General features: G+C 37.0%; 5 protein-coding genes and 1 long non-coding RNA gene across 7 annotated transcripts; 3 read left to right on the top strand and 3 right to left on the bottom strand.

The window, feature by feature from the left end:
• On the bottom strand, nt 1-2,294 carry LOC148208452 (ethylene-responsive transcription factor CRF2-like). Its single transcript, XM_088117792.1, has one exon. The coding sequence runs from the start codon at nt 1,136-1,138 to the stop codon at nt 200-202; it is 939 nt and encodes a 312-aa protein (XP_087973918.1). The 5' UTR covers nt 1,139-2,294; the 3' UTR covers nt 1-199.
• A 7,494-nt stretch (nt 2,295-9,788) lies between these two features.
• Nucleotides 9,789-14,077, bottom strand: LOC111008396 (putative glucose-6-phosphate 1-epimerase). 2 transcript variants are annotated; one of them, XM_022281082.2, is made up of 9 exons: nt 13,952-14,077; nt 12,977-13,064; nt 12,037-12,111; nt 11,639-11,695; nt 11,332-11,495; nt 10,982-11,116; nt 10,742-10,844; nt 10,510-10,609; nt 9,789-10,258 (listed from the first exon to the last, which is right to left on the bottom strand). In XM_022281082.2, exons 1-9 carry the CDS (start codon nt 13,969-13,971, stop codon nt 10,089-10,091), a joined length of 912 nt encoding a protein of 303 aa, XP_022136774.1. In that variant the 5' UTR covers nt 13,972-14,077; the 3' UTR covers nt 9,789-10,088. The 2 variants fall into 2 exon arrangements, with proteins under 2 accessions (XP_022136774.1, XP_022136773.1); XM_022281081.2 differs by lacking the exon at nt 13,952-14,077 and having other exon boundaries at nt 12,977-13,876.
• Nucleotides 14,078-15,465: 1,388 nt separating this feature from the next.
• On the top strand, nt 15,466-16,791 carry LOC148208451 (uncharacterized). The gene is made up of 4 exons (XM_088118729.1): nt 15,466-16,001; nt 16,052-16,172; nt 16,472-16,682; nt 16,766-16,791. Exons 1-4 carry the CDS (start codon nt 15,466-15,468, stop codon nt 16,789-16,791), a joined length of 894 nt encoding a protein of 297 aa, XP_087974855.1.
• Nucleotides 16,792-17,727, top strand: LOC148208450 (uncharacterized). The gene is made up of 2 exons (XM_088119049.1): nt 16,792-16,906; nt 16,973-17,727. The coding sequence occupies exons 1-2, from the start codon at nt 16,856-16,858 to the stop codon at nt 17,282-17,284; spliced, it is 363 nt and encodes a 120-aa protein (XP_087975175.1). The 5' UTR covers nt 16,792-16,855; the 3' UTR covers nt 17,285-17,727.
• Nucleotides 17,728-17,746: 19 nt separating this feature from the next.
• On the top strand, nt 17,747-18,751 carry LOC148208449 (uncharacterized). Its single transcript, XR_015788486.1, has 3 exons — nt 17,747-17,867; nt 17,939-18,034; nt 18,125-18,751. It is a non-coding gene; the product is annotated as an uncharacterized LOC148208449 (long non-coding RNA).
• Nucleotides 18,752-18,967: 216 nt separating this feature from the next.
• Nucleotides 18,968-20,191, bottom strand: LOC111025117 (uncharacterized). Its single transcript, XM_088118727.1, has one exon. The coding sequence runs from the start codon at nt 20,189-20,191 to the stop codon at nt 18,968-18,970; it is 1,224 nt and encodes a 407-aa protein (XP_087974853.1).
• Between the last annotated feature and the right edge of the window lie 475 nt (nt 20,192-20,666).

Raw genomic sequence — 20,666 nt, 5'->3', positions numbered from 1 at the left:
TAGCCAAATTTTGTCCGTCACCGTTACTGTGACGGAGAGAGAGACTTTTCCATTTTGATACACATCATCAACAAATAACAAATTACAAACACCAAAATTTACGATTTAAATATAAAAAAAGCAAAAATAAAATCCGACACACAAAATTTGCCGAAACTCGGCCCCCATTTTAATAAAAGGAAAAAAATTTTAAAATTTCTCACAGCGCAACGAGAGGGTCCGACCCGAATATGTCGCTGATATCCTGAAAGGAATCTTCGACCATATGCCACGTGGAGAATCCGAACCCGAAATCTTCGCCCGAGTTTACAAACATGCTACTTCCGTAGTCGTCCTTCAAAACGGCGTCGTCGAGACCCGTGCCGCCGAACAGAGATGGAATCGGCGGTTGGAAATCGAAGATATCATTGGGGAAGAACGTATCAAAGCTTGAACAGAACGACAAATCGGAAAAGTTCTCCGATACGCACGAACAGTTCGCTGGAATTTGTTGGGATACGGCGTCGTTTGACGGGGAGGGGCACCGGAGAACGGAAGTGGGAGAGGAGAGATTGTCGTTGGACTCCTCGGCGGAGATGTAGTCGGAGCTGGCCGCCGGGGTGTTTTCCGGCGGAGGATTTGCCGGAGGAGAGGAGGAGAAGTTTGTTAACGCGTGGGGTCCCCGGAGTTGAATGGCAGCATTGTCGTAGACCATAGCCGCTTCTTCGGCCGTATCGTAGGTCCCTAACCAGACCCGTACACGTCGCAGAGGATCTCTAATCTCCGCCGCCCATTTCCCCCACGGCCGCCGCCGTACCCCGCGGAATTTTCTGCTTCCGGGCTGCAGCTGCTTCAGTGGGCACCGAGTAACCGCCGCGAAATTCTGTTTCCCGGTCGACTTCTTCCGGCCATTTCTCCCCGTCGACGCCTCAATCGAAACCTCGTTCACAAATTTCTTCACTCGCCGTCGCCGGCGGCGGCCATATTCCTCTTCCTCGCCGCTAGAAGAGTCAGTGTCAGTGGCGTAGACATCAGTTACAGAAATCCGCACGACCTTAGGCCCAATAAATGGGGCAGAGGCAGAGACGAGCTTGGTCTGCTTTCGATGTTCAGTGTACTTGATCGGAGGTACAAAACTGAAGAAGTCCATTTCTTCCATGAGAGCAGCAAAAAAAAATTTCTGTCAGATTCTCAGAGCTACCATTGAAAGCGAAGTGTAGAGTGAAATATAGAGAGAAATGGGGCGAAGGAAAAAAATGAGAGGAAAGGAAAGGAGAAGATTCCCTTTGAAGGACTAGACACGAGGAGAATAAAGAGTGTATAAAGCTGAAATGGGGGAACACGTCAACGAGAAGCTTAAATCGGAAGAGAAATCAGCGACCTCCACTAATGGGGTTTGCAACAATAATCACCATACAGCGAAAAGCCTCTCGGAATGCTAAAGAAATTTCCAGGAAAGTTAGTAAAAAGGGTGAGAAGATGTAAGCGGGAGAGAAATGCAGATGAATGTGGGATACTCAGAACCGCTCAATCGGAGAGGGGAAAAAGGGAAAGGGGAAAGGGAAAGGGAAAGGGAAAAGGGAAATTTTCTGGGAAAATTTGGGTGTGGGAGAGAAAAGAAAAGTTGGTAAGAGCAGCTTTAGGAGAAAGAGCGGAGGAATAAATGCTCGAATCGACTTGGTATTTTGAGGGAAAGAGAGAGAGACAAAGCTTTCCACACCCACTTACTCTGCTGCTTACTTCCAAAAGTATTATCACTCCCTCACTCTCATTTTTCTTTCTGTTCTTTTTTTTTTCTCTGTGATTTTCTCGGTCAATTTCCGGGAAAATGAGGGGAGAAGAAGGAGAATATTTGAAGATTCACTTGGAAGAGATAAGACACACAGAAGAAAAGCTCAGCGAATAACGAACCATGCGATTTTATAGGATCCTAATTCCCTACCAGCCGTATTTCAGAAGGAAGAAAACCCGGTCTAAACTAGGCCAATTTCCAGACCGAAGAAATAAAAAATAGAAATTATTTAATTTGAAAATGTAAGAAATGGGGAATTGCAGGGAAAGGGGCGCACGCGCCACCGTGGGCCGGGAGGTGGCTGGGGAAGTTGAAATGACGGCGAGCCGGGAGATGTTTCACGAGGCGCCGCAAATTTGGGCTTATGAGGGATAGACAGGTGGCGGGTTGAGATTGAATGGGGAAGGAGATCCAACGGAGCGGGAGAGGACGAGACTGGTGCTGACTGGGCAAAAGATTTGTAATTGAAATCAGCGATTCGAAGTGATTTTTTTGTTGACCGAAACGAATTAGGCTGAAACTAAAGTGAATCTTAACGATTTTAAATCAGCCATTAAATGCATTATAATTACCATTTAACCTTCTGTTACTGTTTTTGGAATCTTCCTATTTTAATTTAATCTCTCCAACTCTTTCTTCAGTTTTTTACTATATTTTTCTTTTCAAGAAACTTCTATTTATCTTTACCCTCAAAATAACTTTCAAACTTTTAAGTTCTATATTCCCCTTTTACACCTTTTGCCTATATTTTAACTTTTTAATTTGAATGAACTTGATTTAGTCTATATATGTCAATATTTTGTTTTGTTTAATTTAATAGGACTAAAATTTATTTTACGGTTTTGCTCTATAAACAAACTTTGACTCTTTTGTCTAGGACCACCTCTTACTTGAACATTGTATCATCTACTATTACTCTCGAAGCACTTCTCTAGACTATCCAAGGACACACCTCACGTAGTGAAATCAATGTCATCCTTACTATTACTACTACGATTGGAAACCAGTCCTATGATATGGTATGGGCAACAAATTCTCCATTCAAAACCAATATAAAAGGAGTCACACCCTCATATATGAGCATCTAAATCCAAGCTGTCAATATGTGTATTTCATTCTCCTCATACATTTTGAACATCTAATTCCATAATTTTGTTAAGGAGAGATTGATGTCAACTTGATCTTAGTTCATACTGGACAAAAGATTAAGGTTTAAATCTTTACTGCACGTATTTGTAGAACTAAAAAAAACTTCAAATGTATAGTTAAAGATTAATAAATTAAAACTTGATGATTTGAAAAATATAAAGATGCAATTTATAAGTTAATTGGGAATAAATAGAAGATTTTGGTGTTGAAGTGAGGAGGGCAATTTGGTAAAAAGGAAAAGCAGTGGGAGTTTTCAAGAGACCGTTATGGTGTCAGCAAAGTGTAACGTGGGAGGCAGCCTTGAATTTGGCGCCATTTTTAAGTCCCTCCCTTCTTTCTACTTGGCCATGCATACCACTCCCACATCCCCCTTTCTAATTTTTTTTTTTTCGTTTTTATATTTGAGACCAAAACAATATTATTATTAATTAATTAATAATTATGGGTAAGTAATATTCCAATGCTCCGCATGGGATTTGAGCTCCATGTTTGAGGGACACGTGTGCTTCCTTTATTGGCACAAGAGAAAGTCACTCAACTATACCATGTCCACTCCTCCAATTTAAAATTTCAAAAGAATTATAAATCTTAAGATTTTTTTTTTTTTTTTGGATATCTAAATCTTAAGATTTGAATCAAGCGAAAGAATGAGAGAATGAATCCAAAGTTTCTGTAAAGGATTAAATAGTTTAGTTGGTTAAAACAATATTAATATTTTTGAGAATCCAAAATAAAATAACGCCTCGAAATATATTAGTCTATTTTTCAAAAAATTAAATGTTGAATTAATGATTTCATTATGAAAAAAATCAATTTTGATCCGTTTCATTCGGTTTAATTTTAGTTAAACTTGATTTTCCAACATTCTGTACAAAATTGAGCCAGACCCGCGCAAACGACGCCGTCTTACGATGCTTACCGATTTACCCTCCCTCCCCATATTCACGTGGCTCACTATTTCGCAGCAATTGTATTTATAACAGAAACGGTTAAATGGGGCAAAGTCCGAAAACGTTTATTTGAATTTGGCCACTAGTGCAATTAATTTAAAATTGCGTGACACAAAGAATAAAAAAAAAAAAGAAACTAACTAAAAAAACTGAGATTAACAAAAGAATTATTTTAATATAATCTTAGCTTATAATTAATTTTTTGGTTAGTCAACATTATTTTATTTAGCGTGTAAAGTTTAGGTTTATTAACCTTAATCTGTTTAAATTGTAAAAAAAAAGGAAAAAAAAAAACTAAGGAACTTTAGTTTATGTAACTAGGATTTACATTTTAGGTTTGCAATTTGTAAGAGTTTGGCAAATTAATAACTCCATAATTTTGGATAAGAAAATTCACATACTAAATATAGGTTCAACTTTTTCCACTCTAAAACATATGAACTTTAACTTGCAAGCTGATACCTAATCAAAACTATCGCGTGAAAATTGAAGATTTTTTAAAAATATGAAATGGAATCAAACAAATTAAAAGAGAATTATTGTCCTGTTTGAAATCTTTTTTTTTATTATTTGGTATTTTCTTTCGAAGTTTCAATGTAAAAAAGGTGTTGGGTGTCCTTTAATGATTGGTGGTTGGGTCTTCATAATCGATATTAGCTAATAATAAGCAAAATATTCAATTAATATAAATATTTCTGGAAGAGATTGAAGACGACAGCAAATAATTTTGCCGCTTAATTTGTTTTGATTACCAAAGTTTGGATTATTTTGTAACTTTTAGTGATTATGAAGCATATACTCCTTAATTATTTATTTATATGATAAGTTATGATAAGTTGTATATTTAAGGAAGGTATGACTCCATATAAAAACATTGCAACCAAATTTAGTATTTTCATTGAAAGGCATGGTCATATTTAAATAAGTAATGATTCAACTGACAAAATTTAGTTTATGCGAATTATTTTGTTGTATTGTGTTCAAATCTCTTTACCTCCGCTTATACTTTCATATATAGTACCATCCACATGTTGATGTAATATTGTTGTGTGTTTATTTTTCATATTGCTAAATTACAACATGAACTATTTTGTGACTATGACTTTATAATATGTACAGAAAGAACAAAGATATCACGAAGTAAAATTTCTTTTGTCCACTTGCAGTTTTTCTCTAAAAAGTTTTATTTGACTAGATATTCTCTATAATTGTATAAGGTGATTTAGCGATAGAACTATGATTAATTAGATATTCCCTATTAATTAGAAAACTCTCCTTTAGGCAATCTATATTATTTGGAATAATAAAAAAATAATAATGGTAGAGTGAAAATTAAATAACTAATCTCAATTAGTTGTAGGATTAGTTAACAATCCTAGTAATTATTTGTCAATTGAATTTTTTTATTATATTCTTCCGTCTTTAAATAGACATGTACTAAGCATTTTGTTAAGTGAAAATAACTCTCTCATAACGATGGAAGGATTATATAAAAAACTACATCAACGTTGAACGATTATGAACTTTTTTTTATTTTCTTCCTGAGTATAATATGAAAGATGGTTAAATAAACAATAGTCAAAGGAATCGATATTTTTTTTATCGCACGAACTAAGAATTTGGAAGGTACGAAATTATTAATCATTAAAGTAACAATCATATTCTATCTTGTAATGAGAAAAATATTACTCAAAGTCCAAACTAAACAACTAAAACTATATAAGCATATATAACTAATTAGAAACCCACTTGCAAATAAAACAAACAAAAAAAAATTGCCAATGAGAAGCCAGCCAGACAAGAATTAGAATGAACATGTTAGACTTCAGAGAGAGAGAGAGAGAGAAGGTTTGTTTGGCAGTGTCTTTTGGTGGGCAAGTTGTGAAATACAAACATAGAATAAAAAACAAAGAAAGAAGAACATGGGATTCGACAAAATCGTTTCTTACATGATAATTAATGGACACAAAGTACAAGAAAAGTTTTTGTCTTGTTTGGGTCGCCAGAAAATTTTTTGTTATCATTTTCTTATTGGGATTATGAGAATTGAATTGGCGGGTTTTTTTTTTTTGAGTTTTATTATGTTTAATTTGGGGCATAAGTCAAGATTATTAGCATAGTCCCCAAGAATGCCAAACATTGAGCCACCAAATGGAGAGAAATAGGGAAGGAACACCCATCTTAATTGTAAATACTTAAACTTATATATATAAAGAGTTAAAGATTAATTACATTTTTAATTTTCTCCTAATGAGGTTACTTAAACAAGTCAAACTTTTGCACATCCACCAAGAAACAATCACTTACACTCCTTGAAGTTTTGTAACTATTATTTCAAAAGCATCTTAATGCTTTTTTTTTAGAATATTTTTCTTTTAGTACAACGTTACTTTTAGTCGGAAATAGATGTCTTAACCAGTTGAATTATAGTAAGGTTGATAACTTCTTTTTAGAATATAACACTGTAAATATGTAATGGGAATTCAAATGCTGCCAAAGTAAAAGACGTTATCATTATCTTCAATTGTCGAGGTATATGCTCCAACTCTACTATCCTTTTACTCTTATTCTGGCCACATTCTCTAATATGAAGAATTATAAGTGAATAAAGGAAAAATTCTTTTTGGGAAATTTAGTTGTCTGGTAAAGAAAAGTCTCTATCTTACCATAAATATGAAATTAGAATTGGACGAAGTTTAAGATATGCACTCTCTATCTCCTGCCTCTCGATATCTTGTCCTTGTTTGGGTCCCATACCCTAATTCAACGAGACATAAATTGGTATACGAAAAATCTTTCGAATGAGATTTGGTTCGTTGCATGGATAAATATTTGTTTTTCATTTTTTATCTATTAACGTAATGTATTAAATATCTACTCCTCATGCCAAAAACATGAAAATCGATATTTATCATTGACAAATCTAATTAACTAAATAAAATATCTTAGGGACGAGTTTTTGGAGAGTGAAACTTTTTCTAAGTTCCCAATCATACAGTATTTGAAATTTAGTTTAAGAATATATATTGTAATAAAAAGAAAAAAGGGGGGCGGGTGTGAAATTACTGATGTAGGCGTACGAGTCCAGCTTCAGAAAACGATGAAACTAAATTTGCTTAGCTGTACAGTTAGGTGGGCCCCGCTGAAGCGCTGCCTCCTTTCAACAGGTACAGGCTTTAATGCCAACGGAAGCTGCCCTTCACGCCTTTCGAGTACACAAATTTCGTACGCTGCTGACGTGTCGCTTCCACGTGACGCAATTTTCACTCTTTTCTTTCTTTCTTTTTTTTTTTTTTCTAAAAAATATTATTGGGATGTAAATCTAAATTCAATATATGCCCATGAGTTTGAGGTCTGTATGAGTAGTGAATCGATGGTTTTATATGAACGTAAGAAAATGGACAAATTTTAAAATTATACTGATAAAATGTCAGTGATACGAATATAATATCAACATTAATAATTTTAACTTGTTTAATAACAGTGAAATATTTATTTATTTATTTAAATATTTTTTATTAATTTTTTATTTTTATAATTACTTTTAGATATATTTATCAACATTATATTGATATTTTCATTTTCTATATGGGACATTAACATTTAAAAGTCCTAGGATATATCTAATAATTAGATGTATCATTTCATAATTAAGATCTATTTGACAGTAATTTTATTTCTTCAATTTAAAAAACAAAGTTTGGTAGATGTTTTCATATGTGTTGAAAGTTGCAGTCAAGCTTTAAAACACGGAAAAAAGCTGTTAAAAATATATATATATACGGGTTGGTATTTCTTTTTAAAATTTTGTAAACATTAAAAATTAATAAAATAAAATAAAGTAGTGATAAATATCCTAATTTAAAAAAAAAAGTTCAAAATCATTATTAGATCATATTTGAAAACCTACATTTTTTTTAAATAAAAAGCAAAGGTCATAAATGTAACTTCCAATGGCCATCTCACATTTTGGTAAAGTTTTTTTTTTAATGGAAAATTTTGAAATAATCACGTCATTCATGCATGTAATGTAAGAACTAATAAGGCAGGCATGGTTCATGAACTCCAGGGCATTTGGGTCATTGAATTTTATGCCCTTCACATTTTCAGAGATTTTATTTTATTCCATTTTTTCTGTATAACTGGTTTATTTATATTAAGATTTAAAGTGGCATGCAAAAGCACTTTATTATATGACTAATTTAATAATCTTATTTTTCTCCTCTAAGATTTGAAATTATCAAGAAACTGGAGAGAATTTGAATTGAAGAGTGGAGGGGCTGTTTGGGAATTGAGCTTAAAATTATTATTTTCGTTTTCTTTAAATAAATAGAAAAGGACGTATTTTGATACCGGATTTGAGTAGTTTCTTTTTGTCTTTTAATTTGTTTTTATTTTGAGAATAAAGTGAGTTTCTCCAGTGTTAAATAGTTCCTAATTTTATTAGGATTTGGAATTGCATTGTGAGATAATAAGATGAAGTAATTGCATTATTATATTTTGACTAGTTGAATTTATTCGCGATTAAAATCACCTCAATTTATTCAAGATTATCTTTTTGAGAATAAATTGAGTCATCATAGTCCTAACTTTATTAAAAGTTTGAATTACTTGTGAGATAATAAGATAAATTAGCTGCATTGATATATTTTATTTGACTAGCAAAATTATTTGATGGACAAGATCGCTTCATTTTATTCAATTTAATGTTAAAGAATGTCTATTTTGAGAATCAAATGAGTCATTTTAGTTTTAACTTTATTAAAAGTTTAAATTGGTGGGTAATATATGATTAAGTGAATTATAAAAACAAACAAAATGCTTGATTTGACGGATTATCTTGTAATCACATAAATATGGTACTTACACTTGATTATTACCACTTGATACTAAAATTTGTTAAATCATTGCAATGAAAACTACATTTTTATCACCTTTCTTGATGGTTGCATACCCTTTTTGAATGGAGTGAGAAAAGCAACATCTTCTCATATTCTCATCATTGATTTGAAATACAACCCTTTCATTTTATTAGTCCCGCATGTTAGCAAGTCATTGACAAATTATTTGAAGAGAAAAAATATCATCTAAAAAGTATGGTAAAGTGATAGGTTTCAAATGCGACGGTCTTGTAACTTTATTTTTTTTATTTGTCTTAGTTAGAAATACTTTAAAGTTTAGTGTATTGACTCTAGTTATGTGAGTGGTATAAAACTTTGAGACGATACTTATTCAAGGAGAGAATGATTGTAGTTTTTGTGTTTCTTTATTATTGTTATTGTTATTTTATTTTTTTAATTATTTTTACGCACCAAAAGAGTGGTCCCAGTACTTTAAATTGATAGATTCTTGAATTATAAATATGTTATGTAGTTGCAATATTGCTTGAAATTCCACGTCATAAAAGATATCATAACAGTATTGTGAATAAAGTGAGACTATTTGTAGATTAGTGTGAAATAAATCTGTCAAATTTGACGGAAGTATCAAGCTCAACCTGTGGCAAGTGCAAATAAAGGATGTATTGATAAAATTTGGGTTATACAAAGTCGTGAATGGAAGACCGAGCGGTAGTGTTTCCAAAGAGTTAAGCTGATGGTGGTTTGTGGAACCTAGTGATGGTTATAGTAGAAATTCTAAGAAGTCCAACCTGAGTGACGAAGATTTGAAAAAAATAGATTTAAAAACTGCAAGTGCAATAAGACTAAGTTTGACCAAAAATATTATTGCAAATGCGCATGAAATTCAAGGTAAGTTTCGAGAGAAAACCTCTTACTTCGTTATTGCAATACCTCTCTATAAGTTATTTTTGTATACCAACTCTAGTAAACAACTTAGTCTTATTTCTCTAATGCAATGAAGGTATATTTGAAACAGAGGAAAATCTGATGAACAAGAAAGACCAAATTTTACAGAAAGAGATCAAACAGAGACGAGTTTATATTTGATATATGAACTTCCATATGAGAACAACATTGATATACATTGAAGAGCCATAGCTGAAGGGAGGCAAATTAAAAAACGTCTCCGCTTCCATTAAAGGAGACTCTAATATCAACAACAAATCAAACTAATACGATCGTTCAGTTATTTACTCACGACGATAATTTTGTTAGAACAAAGCATCAGATTGCTTACCACATACCACACTTGTAAACTTCAATGGCTTTATCGGAATCCCAACTGCTTTCGATCTTTACTTCTTCCGATCCAAGTAGTTAACTCGAGGGGAGGACAGATAATTCCAAGCGACCAGTCCATTCCTCACCTGGCTTCAAGGTGATTGGTTTCTCAACTGCAGCTCCATCTACACACAGCATCTGTTTGTAGTCTTCGTCACCGAGATCACTGATGGATTTTGCTTTCTTCTCCCATGGATTCCACACCACTGCATCAGAATTCAAACAAGTAATCTTCATACTAACATTAGAATCATTATCTGATGCAGATGAATTAACAGAATTTAGAGAGCAGCAATCTAGTATGTATTAGGATCTCGGTCAACTTGCGAACAAAGAAGAGCTTCTAAGTTAGAGCTCAAGATAGGGAGAAGGAACTAATAGTTATTATTCTATATAGTGCAAAATTGCAGCTATTTCAAGTTGGATGCTTAAAATCAGATGGGATTGATAATATTACCAACATCTGGAAGTCCTTCCTTTCTCATAACGAATGTGCGCTTTCTTTCATGATCAAGCACTGCGACGAGGTCCGAAGAACTAAGATAAACCCGATCTATCTGCCAGCCGAGTAAAAGAAGAGTATACGAAGAGTAGACACTTGAACATAGCCCGACTCAACGTGAAAACCGATAATCATCTTAATATTAATATGGACAAAACTTCACTGTAATTTGATCATTTGATTTTACCTCGGATTCAAATGTTAAGGCATCTCCCTGCTCGGTGAACCGTTGTTTATCGCGTAAGTTGTCGAGATAGTCAAGAATCTCTAGCCCCTCAATTCTCACCTCACTGTAAGTATAGTAGGATAGTCAATGGGCAGAAGGCAAATGAACATCAAAGGAAATATGCACATTAATAATGAACCAAGAAAAGAAACCATGTGGAAAAATGGCCATCAATCTTCGTTTTCCTACTAGTAGTCATACCTGATATCAGAAATGGAGAAATATGTGTGGAGTGCAATTGAGAAACTGAAAGGCTTGCAATTGATATTCCGAATTCGTGATATTAATGTGAGATTCCCATCTGCTGTCAAAGAGACCTTCAGCCTGAATTCAAAACTGTGAAGAAGAAAAAACTGAGTTGTAAACTACAACTAATTTTGAAGCTCATGACCTTCATAACTTGAATAAAAGTTGACTATCTTACTTCAATTATATTATCTCTGCTCCGTTTATATCAAATATGTAACAACAATATGTCACTAAGTTCGAAAAATGGTATAGTGAGTCTAATTTTTCTTAAAAGGTGAAGATGTAACTATTTCAATTCTAACCTATGTGGCCATATTTTCAGATCATCTTCAGAAGGTTTAAGTAGCAAGTCAATGCAGGATTTGTCCTTGATTTCACCGCGATTAAGAGGAGGAGGATTATCATCGATTTTCCAAATCTTGTTTCGAGCAAACCCGTGCTGCTCAAGGTTACCACGAGCTCCAAACTAGGTATGCATAACAGAACAATCAATCTACAAATTGTTTAAAAAAAGACCTATGAAACTAGATACACAAGGGAGCAGATCAATTAGGCTATACGAGACAAATGGTGGGGAAAAAATGATCTTCACAAATAAGCACTACACACCTGAGGAAAACAAATCGGAATTCCTCCTCTCACAGCTTTTGGTGGCTTAAAAACAGCCTACAGAGGAGAGGAAAACAAATGATAAGCTCTCATGCTCAATGCTTCATGTTAAGTGCAATTGTGATAATTGAGACAGAATTAGTTTGGAGAGAACCGAAAGTTTTCATCTAAGGCATCAAATCAAACCAGAGCAAACAGTTGAAATGGGCAAGATACAGACAAGGAAAAGAATATACAAGTTATGCTCTCTCATGCTTCACAACTGTTCTTTGCCTATCAGTACAACTTAGACTTTTGATGGGTAATGAAGTGAGAGTAGATCTACAAAGAGTATCATTCCAAAGGCCTTGGTTTCTGCATGGGCTTTGGCTAGTTGAATAATTAGAAGATGATATTACCTTAGTGCTAGTGAACAATAGTTCGTCACCTTTTTCAGTCTTCCATGAAAGAACTTGGCCTCCATGCAAGCTTACCTGGATTATGTATACAACAATAATAAAAACATCAAGAACAAGAACAGTTATTATAAAGATGCAAACCACAATCATTCTTAATTACCATATCCCTCCTCCAGTTGGGATGGATATGAATGAAAACCAAATCAAACATTTGAGACCCCATGTGCTAACGATTTTATTTTTGGTTTTCTGTCTCAGAAAAACCAAGTTTATAGAAAAAACTTGTCCCCATGTTTTCTTTGTTTAGTTTTTCACTTTCTAAAAGCACTAAACAAAAAAATTGATTTTTGAAAACTACCTCTTTTTAGTTCTCAAATTTTGCCTAGGATTTCAAAAATATTTTGAAAGTAAATAATAGGCATGGTTTTCCAACGCAATGGAAATCAAACAAGCCCTAAACTTCATGTTTATAATTTGGTTAATAATGTCCTCCATTGCGCTTGATGGCCTAATGTGAAGGTTTGCCCTTTTATAAAGGAAAAGGTGCCTTGTAGATACTCAATACTGGAAATCGAATAAAAGAATTTTGATTTTAGACTGAAACAACCAACATCGCAAAGGCCATATACATAATATACAAATCAAATATACACTATAAGAAAGCGCTGCAACATGCCTAATAATCTATCCAACCATCTACCATATCATGACATGCCTATCGATCTGTCTAACTATCTACCACATCATGTCAACTCAATTATAATTCATTTAATGAACATCTCACGCTAGTATTTCATTAATGATGTTAACGATATTGACTCAATATGATACAAAATTTTGTAACATAATTTCAACTGGTCAAACTGTTAAAGTATAAGACTAAAATTATAATCTAGCCTATAAATATATATTTCATAGACGAAGAAAATGGAGGTGGTACCCTTGCTGAAGCTCCCCGAGAGTTCCGAAGCAGCACTTGCTCCACACCATTCTTGTCTTGAGCAACTTCAACTGCTGCTTTCTGGCTACTGGCTTCCCCAGAATGATCCATTCCAATAAAACACAACGAGGAAATTAATAAATGAATAATTAAGAGAAAACTCTCCCTCTCTCTCTCTCTCTCTCTCTATGTATTTCTCCCCTCCCCTTCTGTTTGTCTCACTAAAAGGAGGAGTTTGAATAGTTTCCCTAATGTTGTAGAACAGCAAGCTAATTGATATCTAAGAGGATGAAGAAAAAACTTGCAATCTCTCTGAATCAGTTGAGAAATATGAGCTTTGCCCTCGAGGCTTCAACGCACTTTCTCGTGACAAACCAATTTCCCCGTGAATTTAAACCAAAATCACACCCACCCACTATAATGACTAACCTCAAATTTCCCCCACCAGAAAGTTGCCAATACTACGAATTTTTCCAAAATCTACCGACAAAAGAGAAACAAAAAAGATTCAAACCCTTTAAACATAAAGAAGCATATTATAATCTCAGAGAAGACCAATCCATATGATTCCGAAACAGTCACCCAAAACGCCCAAATGCAAAAAGCGAAACCTAAGAACTGGATAAAAATTTTAACAGTGTCAGTTTCGAGGTCAAAAACCATTAATGGAGGAAAGAATCGATGTTCATGAAAGACAAAAGAAATCCCGAACCCCAACGCGAAGGAAGACAAATCTCCATTCGTTACCACCGCCCAATTTATTAAAACAAAAAAAGAACCGAAGAAAAATCAAAGGGTCAAAGATTTCTTGAACAGTTTCAGTTCATCATCTTCCTTATTAGGGGGCCGGGGCAATGAATAGGAAGTATCGAGGATGGCGATTGACTGAAATAAACTAATACCCACTTGCAGATGAGAGTTGATAAATATATAATTATGAAATTGAAGCAAAAGGGTGAAGCCAGCAGCCATTACTTTTGCTCTCTTTCAGCCATGGCCTTTGAATTTTGATTTTGAAAGTGTAGTGGCTGCCACAAAAAGAGCTGCGACAGAATAGAATGGACCCCCTGCTTGAAATTTGAATCCTGATACCTGAATTAACGACCTTTACAGGATATTAAATTAATATAATCAAAGCTTTTGCCACAAGGCCTGAGGCTTGTCATTCTCAGTAGATGTAATTAATTAAGATATTTTTCGTTCGAGGGTAATTAATTAAGATTTTAATGGGTTGAATTAGATTATTTTATGTGTGATACATATTTTTTTTAGTGAATTTGTTTTTAAAAGTTTATGGGATTTTCTAACGTATGATGTGATCGTGTACTTAGTATCGTTGTTCCCAGTCCCATCCCACCCATGTTTTTAAATAAAAAATAATTTAATTTGGTATGAGAACAAGTCAGAGGAACACAAAATTTTAAAAATTTGTTCGATATATATATATATTTTTATTAAAAGTTAAATTTTGTTATGAAAAAATAAAATGAAAACAAATTTCTGTATATGAATTTCATTCTTTTTATTTTCTTTCCGGTGATAATTTGGGAAATTGTTTGACCCCTACCAATAATCATTTTGGATTTTTGACCCCTTTTGATATTTACTTATTCATGACCCCTCTACTTCAGTTTTCTGACCTCTCCCCTTATTTTGCTTGGTAAAATTACCAAGTTACCCTCAATTTAAAAAAAGAAATCAAACCCAGCCCTCGTCTCCTTTCCCTCCCTGTCTCGGTCCTTCCCCTCCCTCATTAACTATCTCGTTGTCCATCTCAGTCTTCATCTCGCTATCTCCCTCATTTCGCGCTTCATCTCCGTCGTTTCTCTTCTCGTCTCCCTCGCTTCGTCTCTATCAGAGCTTTCCCCCTTCCCTAATCGAGGTAATTTTTCTTTCGAACTTGCGATCTTGGTGTGAATGATTTTCTACTTTTTTTTCCTTCGTTCTTTGCGTGGGTATGAAAGATTTCAACCTTCGGCTCTATCTGAAGTAGCCAAGGTTCTTGTGTTGCTTCCATTAATTTTTTTTTTGTTGAAGGGTTCCATCTCGGCTTTAAGCCCGGTGGGTTTAGGACTGAGATGAAACCCTAACCCTTTTTTTTTGCTGACAATCGCTATTCTCGTCTCGGTCCGTTTCGAACCGGGATGATGGTTGAGATGGAATCCAGAAAGGTCATCCATCTGGAATGGACTTTCTGGGTTCCATCTCGGGACTCATATCGGTTCGAAATGGACCGAGACAAGACCGAGATGGATTCCAGAAAGTCCATCCTTCTGGGATTTCCTTTATGGATTTCATCTTGGGACTCATCCCGGTCCATTTCGAACCGAGATGAGGCCCGAGATGGAATCCAGAAAGTCCATCCTTCTGGGATTTCCTTTCTGGATTCCATCCCAGGCTTCAACCCGGTCCGTTTCTAAGTTGGAAGAAGCCCAATATGGAATTGACAACATATTTAATAAATTTTGTTTTGTTTTGTTACAGGAGACATGAGTATGACACTTAAGATCAATCGAGACGACTGGTTTCCGGCCGCGCTGTCAAACCTCGCTCACGTAGGGAAAACCTCTTCTCGTCTAAAGGCTAGGTTAACTCCCTCTCAGTTAGACATGTTTAGTCAAACATGTTTTGGTCCGATTTTAGGGATGAACGTCGTATTTAACGGTCCGTTGCTCCATCACCTGTTGCTTAGAGAGGTGGAAGAACCTAGAGAGGACCTCATTAGTTTTAACCTAATCAGGAATAGGGTCTCTTTTGGGAAGCGGGAGTTCGACCTAATAACCGGTCTTAGACACACCATGAATAGGGTAGATGAGGATGTTCGTAACCGAAGACTAAGGATTCTGTATTTTGAAGACAAGGCGAGTGTGAAGTGTTCGGAGTTGGAGAAAATTTTTTTAGAACACACATTCGAAAATGACGAGGACGCTGTGAAGGTTGCTATAGTGTACTTCATAGAGCTTGCCATGATGGGCAAGGAAAGGAAGCAGAAAATGGACACGAGCCTCCTTGGGATTGTGGATCGGTGGGAAGTTTTCTGTAATTATGACTAGAGTTCAATGATCTTTTTGAAAGGACTCTCTGGAGCTTGAAGAACGCTCTAAAGGACAAGGTTGAGGCGTACAAACAGAAGGTCGCTATGGACTCCAGCCATGTTGAGACGTATAGCTCGTATGGGTTTCCATACGCTTTTCAGGTAAGTGAAATTTAAATGTAATTTATTATGTAGTTATGTACCTGTGAAATACTGTAGGGTCTAACTTGACGTGACTGCGGGTTTGGGCATACGAGACAATATCAACCTTGTCGACTCGAGTAGCATTGAGGCTAAATGACGATGCTATTCCTCGTCTACTTAGATGGTCCTGCACCTATTCGCGTGCTTTTAATGTTTTGGAGCGAGAGGTCTTCAAGAATCCCAAGGTAAGTCCCAAAATTTTCTTATTGTTTTTAGTATTTAATATTAAAATTGACCTAACTATTTGTGTTATACAGCCGAAGGTTGTAGTTCGTTTGCCGTCAACTGATGTCGAACGACAGCACATGGCTCGCGTTATGCATCCACCGGTGGCCCCTGTCGGACCTCTTGCACCCACAGAACTTGCTACAGAACCACTGGCTTCTACTTCCACTGCTCAGAAGTCTCCCGTTACTGGAGAGGTTGGGGATCCAATTGAGCTCGATGATGTAGCAGAAGATATTATTGGTGAGGATGCTTCGCCAGTGGTTGATCATGCAACAGAAGATATTATAGGAAACGATGGAGGACAAGATCAATTGTTTCCACAGAAAGGGACGAAGAAGAAGAAGCATAAGTGGAGTCGGGAACTGCGGAGGCTCGACGACAGAGTGACGGCCATTGAGATAACACTGACGAGCATGACGACTGACCTAAAGGACATAAAGAAGTATATGAAGAGGCTAACAAAGGTAAGAGTTATTATATTATCTGAATTTCTTGTTCACATCCGTATGTTTATAATTTTTATTACGTAGGTTATGTCGAAGGGCCATAATAAATCTGAAAGAAGGGTCGGTGGGCCAGATCAGGATGGTTCTTCGGGCGGACGTGATCCGAGTGGGCGTAATGAGGAGGATACGGACAAGGATGAGGATCCGAAGACAGGGGAGGAGCTGAAGGCAGGGGAGGAGCAGAAGATGGACGAGGATCCGAAAAATTGTGAAGAACCCGCCGAAAGCAGCGAGCCTGACGTGGAGATGGATCACACTCCTACCATTGTTGGAGCTACCCAGGAGTTCTCAGTTGGCCACCCTGGTCCGATCGACGTAACTGAAGTATTTCTGTAACGATACTAACTGGCTTACGTTAACCTACCTTTATTTACTTAAAGCAAATGTTCGTTCATTTTTAGGATATTACTCTAGGTGGGTGCGCCAGTGACAGGGAGGCAAGTAAGGGGCGGATGGTTAACGTATCGACACCGTAACCCGCAGGGCCACCGAGAAAGCAAATGGATAGGACAGAAAGTCTACCCCTACCCTTATCACATGGAGTAACTCCACAGCTGGTCGTCGTTAAGGTAACTCCAACGTCGAACCCAAACTCCAACGTCATTAAGTGTTGTATTGAACTTCCTTTATACTTGTTTCAGGTTGAACCTGAATTTATTGAAGGCCCACTTGGCCAGGGTCTTCGGAAGAGGAAATATCCGTGGAAGTTGCGGGCCATATACACGCCCACCGGCCAACGTGGTATCAAAGTTCAATCATACGACCCTACATGCCCCATCCCACCGCTCCTGGACGAGGGTTCCAGAAATGGATGGACGACCCATCAACCGACAGCAGTTCCCGTTCAACGTCCGTCGGGATAAAATATAAGAGTTGGTTTGGACTGCTCCTGGATCCTCAGTTTCAACTCGACGACGAGGTTAGTTAAGTTTAGAAGCAGCAAAGTCATTTTTAATTATAGACTTATACTTTTTATAATGTCACATGCAGTATATCGACTCGCTCATGATGCTAACGGCGAGGAAGGTTGAGAAGTGTAAACATCTATTGCGTGTGCGATTCGCAATAGGCGACGTACTTCTATCCGTAAGTTCGGGTTACCTTTGACCCATGTATGTAACGAACGATATTACTTCGATACGTGAATGACGTTTGTGGGGGTTTTTCTCTTTGCAGAACTTGCTACGACGAACAGACGGGCCATATGCTGCCATGAAGCCGGGTGTCCTGCCGTCGAAATGTACGTATGATTGGAGGCAAGAGCGTACCATCTTTCGGTACGTGCTTGGACGACAATCGGACTACGACACCCCATAGAGCGAGGCCGATATCGTGTACACGCCAATGAATATTGGCGGCAACCACTGGGTCATGATCGGGATTGATCTTGTGGAGGGTGATTTAATCGTATGGGACTCACTGCAAGCGATCACCCCACTGGAGGATCTCGAGAAGGCACTCAAGCCAATGTGCACGATAATCCCGGCGATTCTTCATTGGAGCGGGATGCTCGCACTTCGGCCTAACCTACCCACGGTGTCATGGAGGGTCCGAAGATGTACTGTACCTCAGCAAGCCGGGTTCACAGATTGCGGCATATTTTGTATTAGATTTTTCGAGTACGATGTAACTGGGTCAAAGATGGGCACTTTGACTCAAAGTAACATTTCTTTATTTCGTCGTCAATATGCTGTACAAATGTGGGCTCGCAGACTCTTTTTTTAGTTGTAATTATTCTTTGTATGAATTTTTTTTCCACCGACCTAAATATGACTTATCCTAATTTGTTTTAGCATACCTTTTTTTAGCTGTAGTCACTGATGAACAGTAACATTACATAAAACAGTAATCATATATGAAATAACAACAACCTATTGTTCATGCATGTGCATGGATTCTTACTTGCGGTAGAAGCTACCTATTCATATCTACCAAAATACAATGTATTAGTCCTTGTAATAAATTTTTTTTGAGGTACATAAATGTCTACATATTACAACGTAATTATCCATAATATTGCTACACAGTATTTAGTGGTTCGCGACAAGTTTTACGATTGTGTCCCGATGTACCACATTGACTGCACTTACGCGGTGGACGGACCTCGCCTGTGGAAGGAATCCTCACCATCTGTCGCCGTCCAACCCTAACGACCTTCTTCGGTGGTTGAACCTCGATATTCACAAACCCCGGAGAACTCTTCCATGTTGAGGATGAACCCACTGGAAATATTGGTTCTGCATATGCCAACATCCAACTGTTGACTGTGTACACCTCATCGCATAGTGTGTACGGATTTATGCTACGAGAATTGGCTGCAGCAATAGCATGGGAGCACGGGACTTTAAAATAATCGAACTCCCGACAAGTACACGTCTGCGATTGCAAGTCAACGTCCCCATTGAGGTTCCCGTCGCGTACCTTAAAATTAAACTGGTCGATGTTCATAACAATGTGTCTCCGTGCATTATCCGAAGCTTCGACAATCATTTCCTCTGCGTAGTCAGACAACGTACTCTGACGTGAAGAAGCAAGCGTCCGACGTTCGTAGAACCACCTCTGCAACACACCTCTGATATGATCAAGTAATGCGGTGACTGGCAACTTACGTGCATGCCTGAAAAGGGCATTAACAGACTCTGCAATATTAGTGGTCATTTGTGAGTATCTTAGTTTCGTCTGAAAGCAGCGAGCCCATCGTTCCTTTCCTATAGCTTCCAGATATTCCCTAACTCCTGGGTGTGCGCACAGTTGGACCCAGTTCTCATTGAAATATGACTCGCGAAATGCCTTCGCAGCCTTAAAAAATAATGCCTCCAGCGCGGGCATTTTAAATTTGGCCAACAAGTTCATCTTTAAATGATGTATACAAAAGCAATGAAATGCAGTAGGAAATACCTCATCAATCGCTTTACAAATGCTGGCATGTCGATTAAAAATGAAGACCAAATTCTGAACGGTGTCAACAACACTCTTCAATTGAGTCATAAACCATACCCATGATGCGACGCTCTCACTCCCGACTATTGCAAACGCAACTGAGTATATTTGGTTATTCGCATCAACAGCAGAAGCAGATAGTAATACACCTCTGTACTTCCCTTTAAGGTGTGCCCCGTCAATAACCAAAACTGGTCGAATGCAACACATAAAACCTCTAATTGATTGACCCATGACCATGAAGACATATTTGAAGTACTTGCTATCATCCAACTCCAATTCAAATATAGTACATGGGTTCATGATTTTCACGGCTTCCCCATAAGCGGGTAGTAGCTCGTACGATGAAGCTGGATCTCCCCTCTGATAAGTCGGAGTGCTTCTTCGCTCGAACGCCAGACCTTGTCGTAACTCATATTTACACCGTACTCCTCACGAATATCTTGGATGATGTCCTTCGGCCTGTACGTGCGAGAAACATCAGTAAACTTTGATTGTACTAGATGACCGACCACCCAACTCTTCGCCTGACGATGATCCTGTTTCATAACGGCACCATTGCACTTAGAGTGGACTGCGATATATTTCTTTATCTTAAACAGGTTGCAATCTCTAATCTTAGTGGCTCTAAGTCGCCACGTGCAAGTAGGATCGATGCATCGCAGCAAGTATAGTTCCGGCGTAGACTTCTTCACTCGAAACTGAAAGTTCTTCCGCAATGCAAGTAAATGCATTTTCATAACTAGTTCCTTCTTCGAGTCGAATACGTCACCCTCCT

Source organism: Momordica charantia (genome assembly GCF_013281855.1).
Source record: "Momordica charantia cultivar OHB3-1 chromosome 10 unlocalized genomic scaffold, Mcharantia_2.0 BLBB01000010.1, whole genome shotgun sequence".
In the NCBI taxonomy this organism is placed as follows: domain Eukaryota; kingdom Viridiplantae; phylum Streptophyta; class Magnoliopsida; order Cucurbitales; family Cucurbitaceae; genus Momordica; species Momordica charantia.
This window is presented reverse-complemented; position numbering and strand designations above follow the sequence as displayed.

What these genes read in the sequence shown, in the direction of transcription:
- LOC111008396 (XM_022281081.2), bottom strand. Translation starts at nt 13,087, where the DNA reads ATGGATCATTCTGGGGAAGCCAGTAGCCAGAAAGCAGCAGTTGAAGTT. An exon ending in TTCCGATTTGTTTTCCTCAG is followed by an intron (nt 11,496 to 11,638) that starts GTGTGTAGTGCT and finishes ATGCATACCTAG; the next exon opens with TTTGGAGCTCGTGGTAACCT. An exon ending in TTCTCCATTTCTGATATCAG is followed by an intron (nt 10,845 to 10,981) that starts GTATGACTACTA and finishes CTATACTTACAG; the next exon opens with TGAGGTGAGAATTGAGGGGC.
- LOC148208452 (XM_088117792.1), bottom strand. Translation starts at nt 1,138, where the DNA reads ATGGAAGAAATGGACTTCTTCAGTTTTGTACCTCCGATCAAGTACACT.
- LOC111025117 (XM_088118727.1), bottom strand. Translation starts at nt 20,191, where the DNA reads ATGAACCCATGTACTATATTTGAATTGGAGTTGGATGATAGCAAGTAC.
- LOC148208451 (XM_088118729.1), top strand. Translation starts at nt 15,466, where the DNA reads ATGAGTATGACACTTAAGATCAATCGAGACGACTGGTTTCCGGCCGCG. An exon ending in CTCCTTGGGATTGTGGATCG is followed by an intron (nt 16,002 to 16,051) that starts GTGGGAAGTTTT and finishes TCTTTTTGAAAG; the next exon opens with GACTCTCTGGAGCTTGAAGA. An exon ending in TGTAGCAGAAGATATTATTG is followed by an intron (nt 16,683 to 16,765) that starts GTGAGGATGCTT and finishes TTGTTTCCACAG; the next exon opens with AAAGGGACGAAGAAGAAGAA.
- LOC148208450 (XM_088119049.1), top strand. Translation starts at nt 16,856, where the DNA reads ATGACGACTGACCTAAAGGACATAAAGAAGTATATGAAGAGGCTAACA. An exon ending in ATATGAAGAGGCTAACAAAG is followed by an intron (nt 16,907 to 16,972) that starts GTAAGAGTTATT and finishes TTTATTACGTAG; the next exon opens with GTTATGTCGAAGGGCCATAA.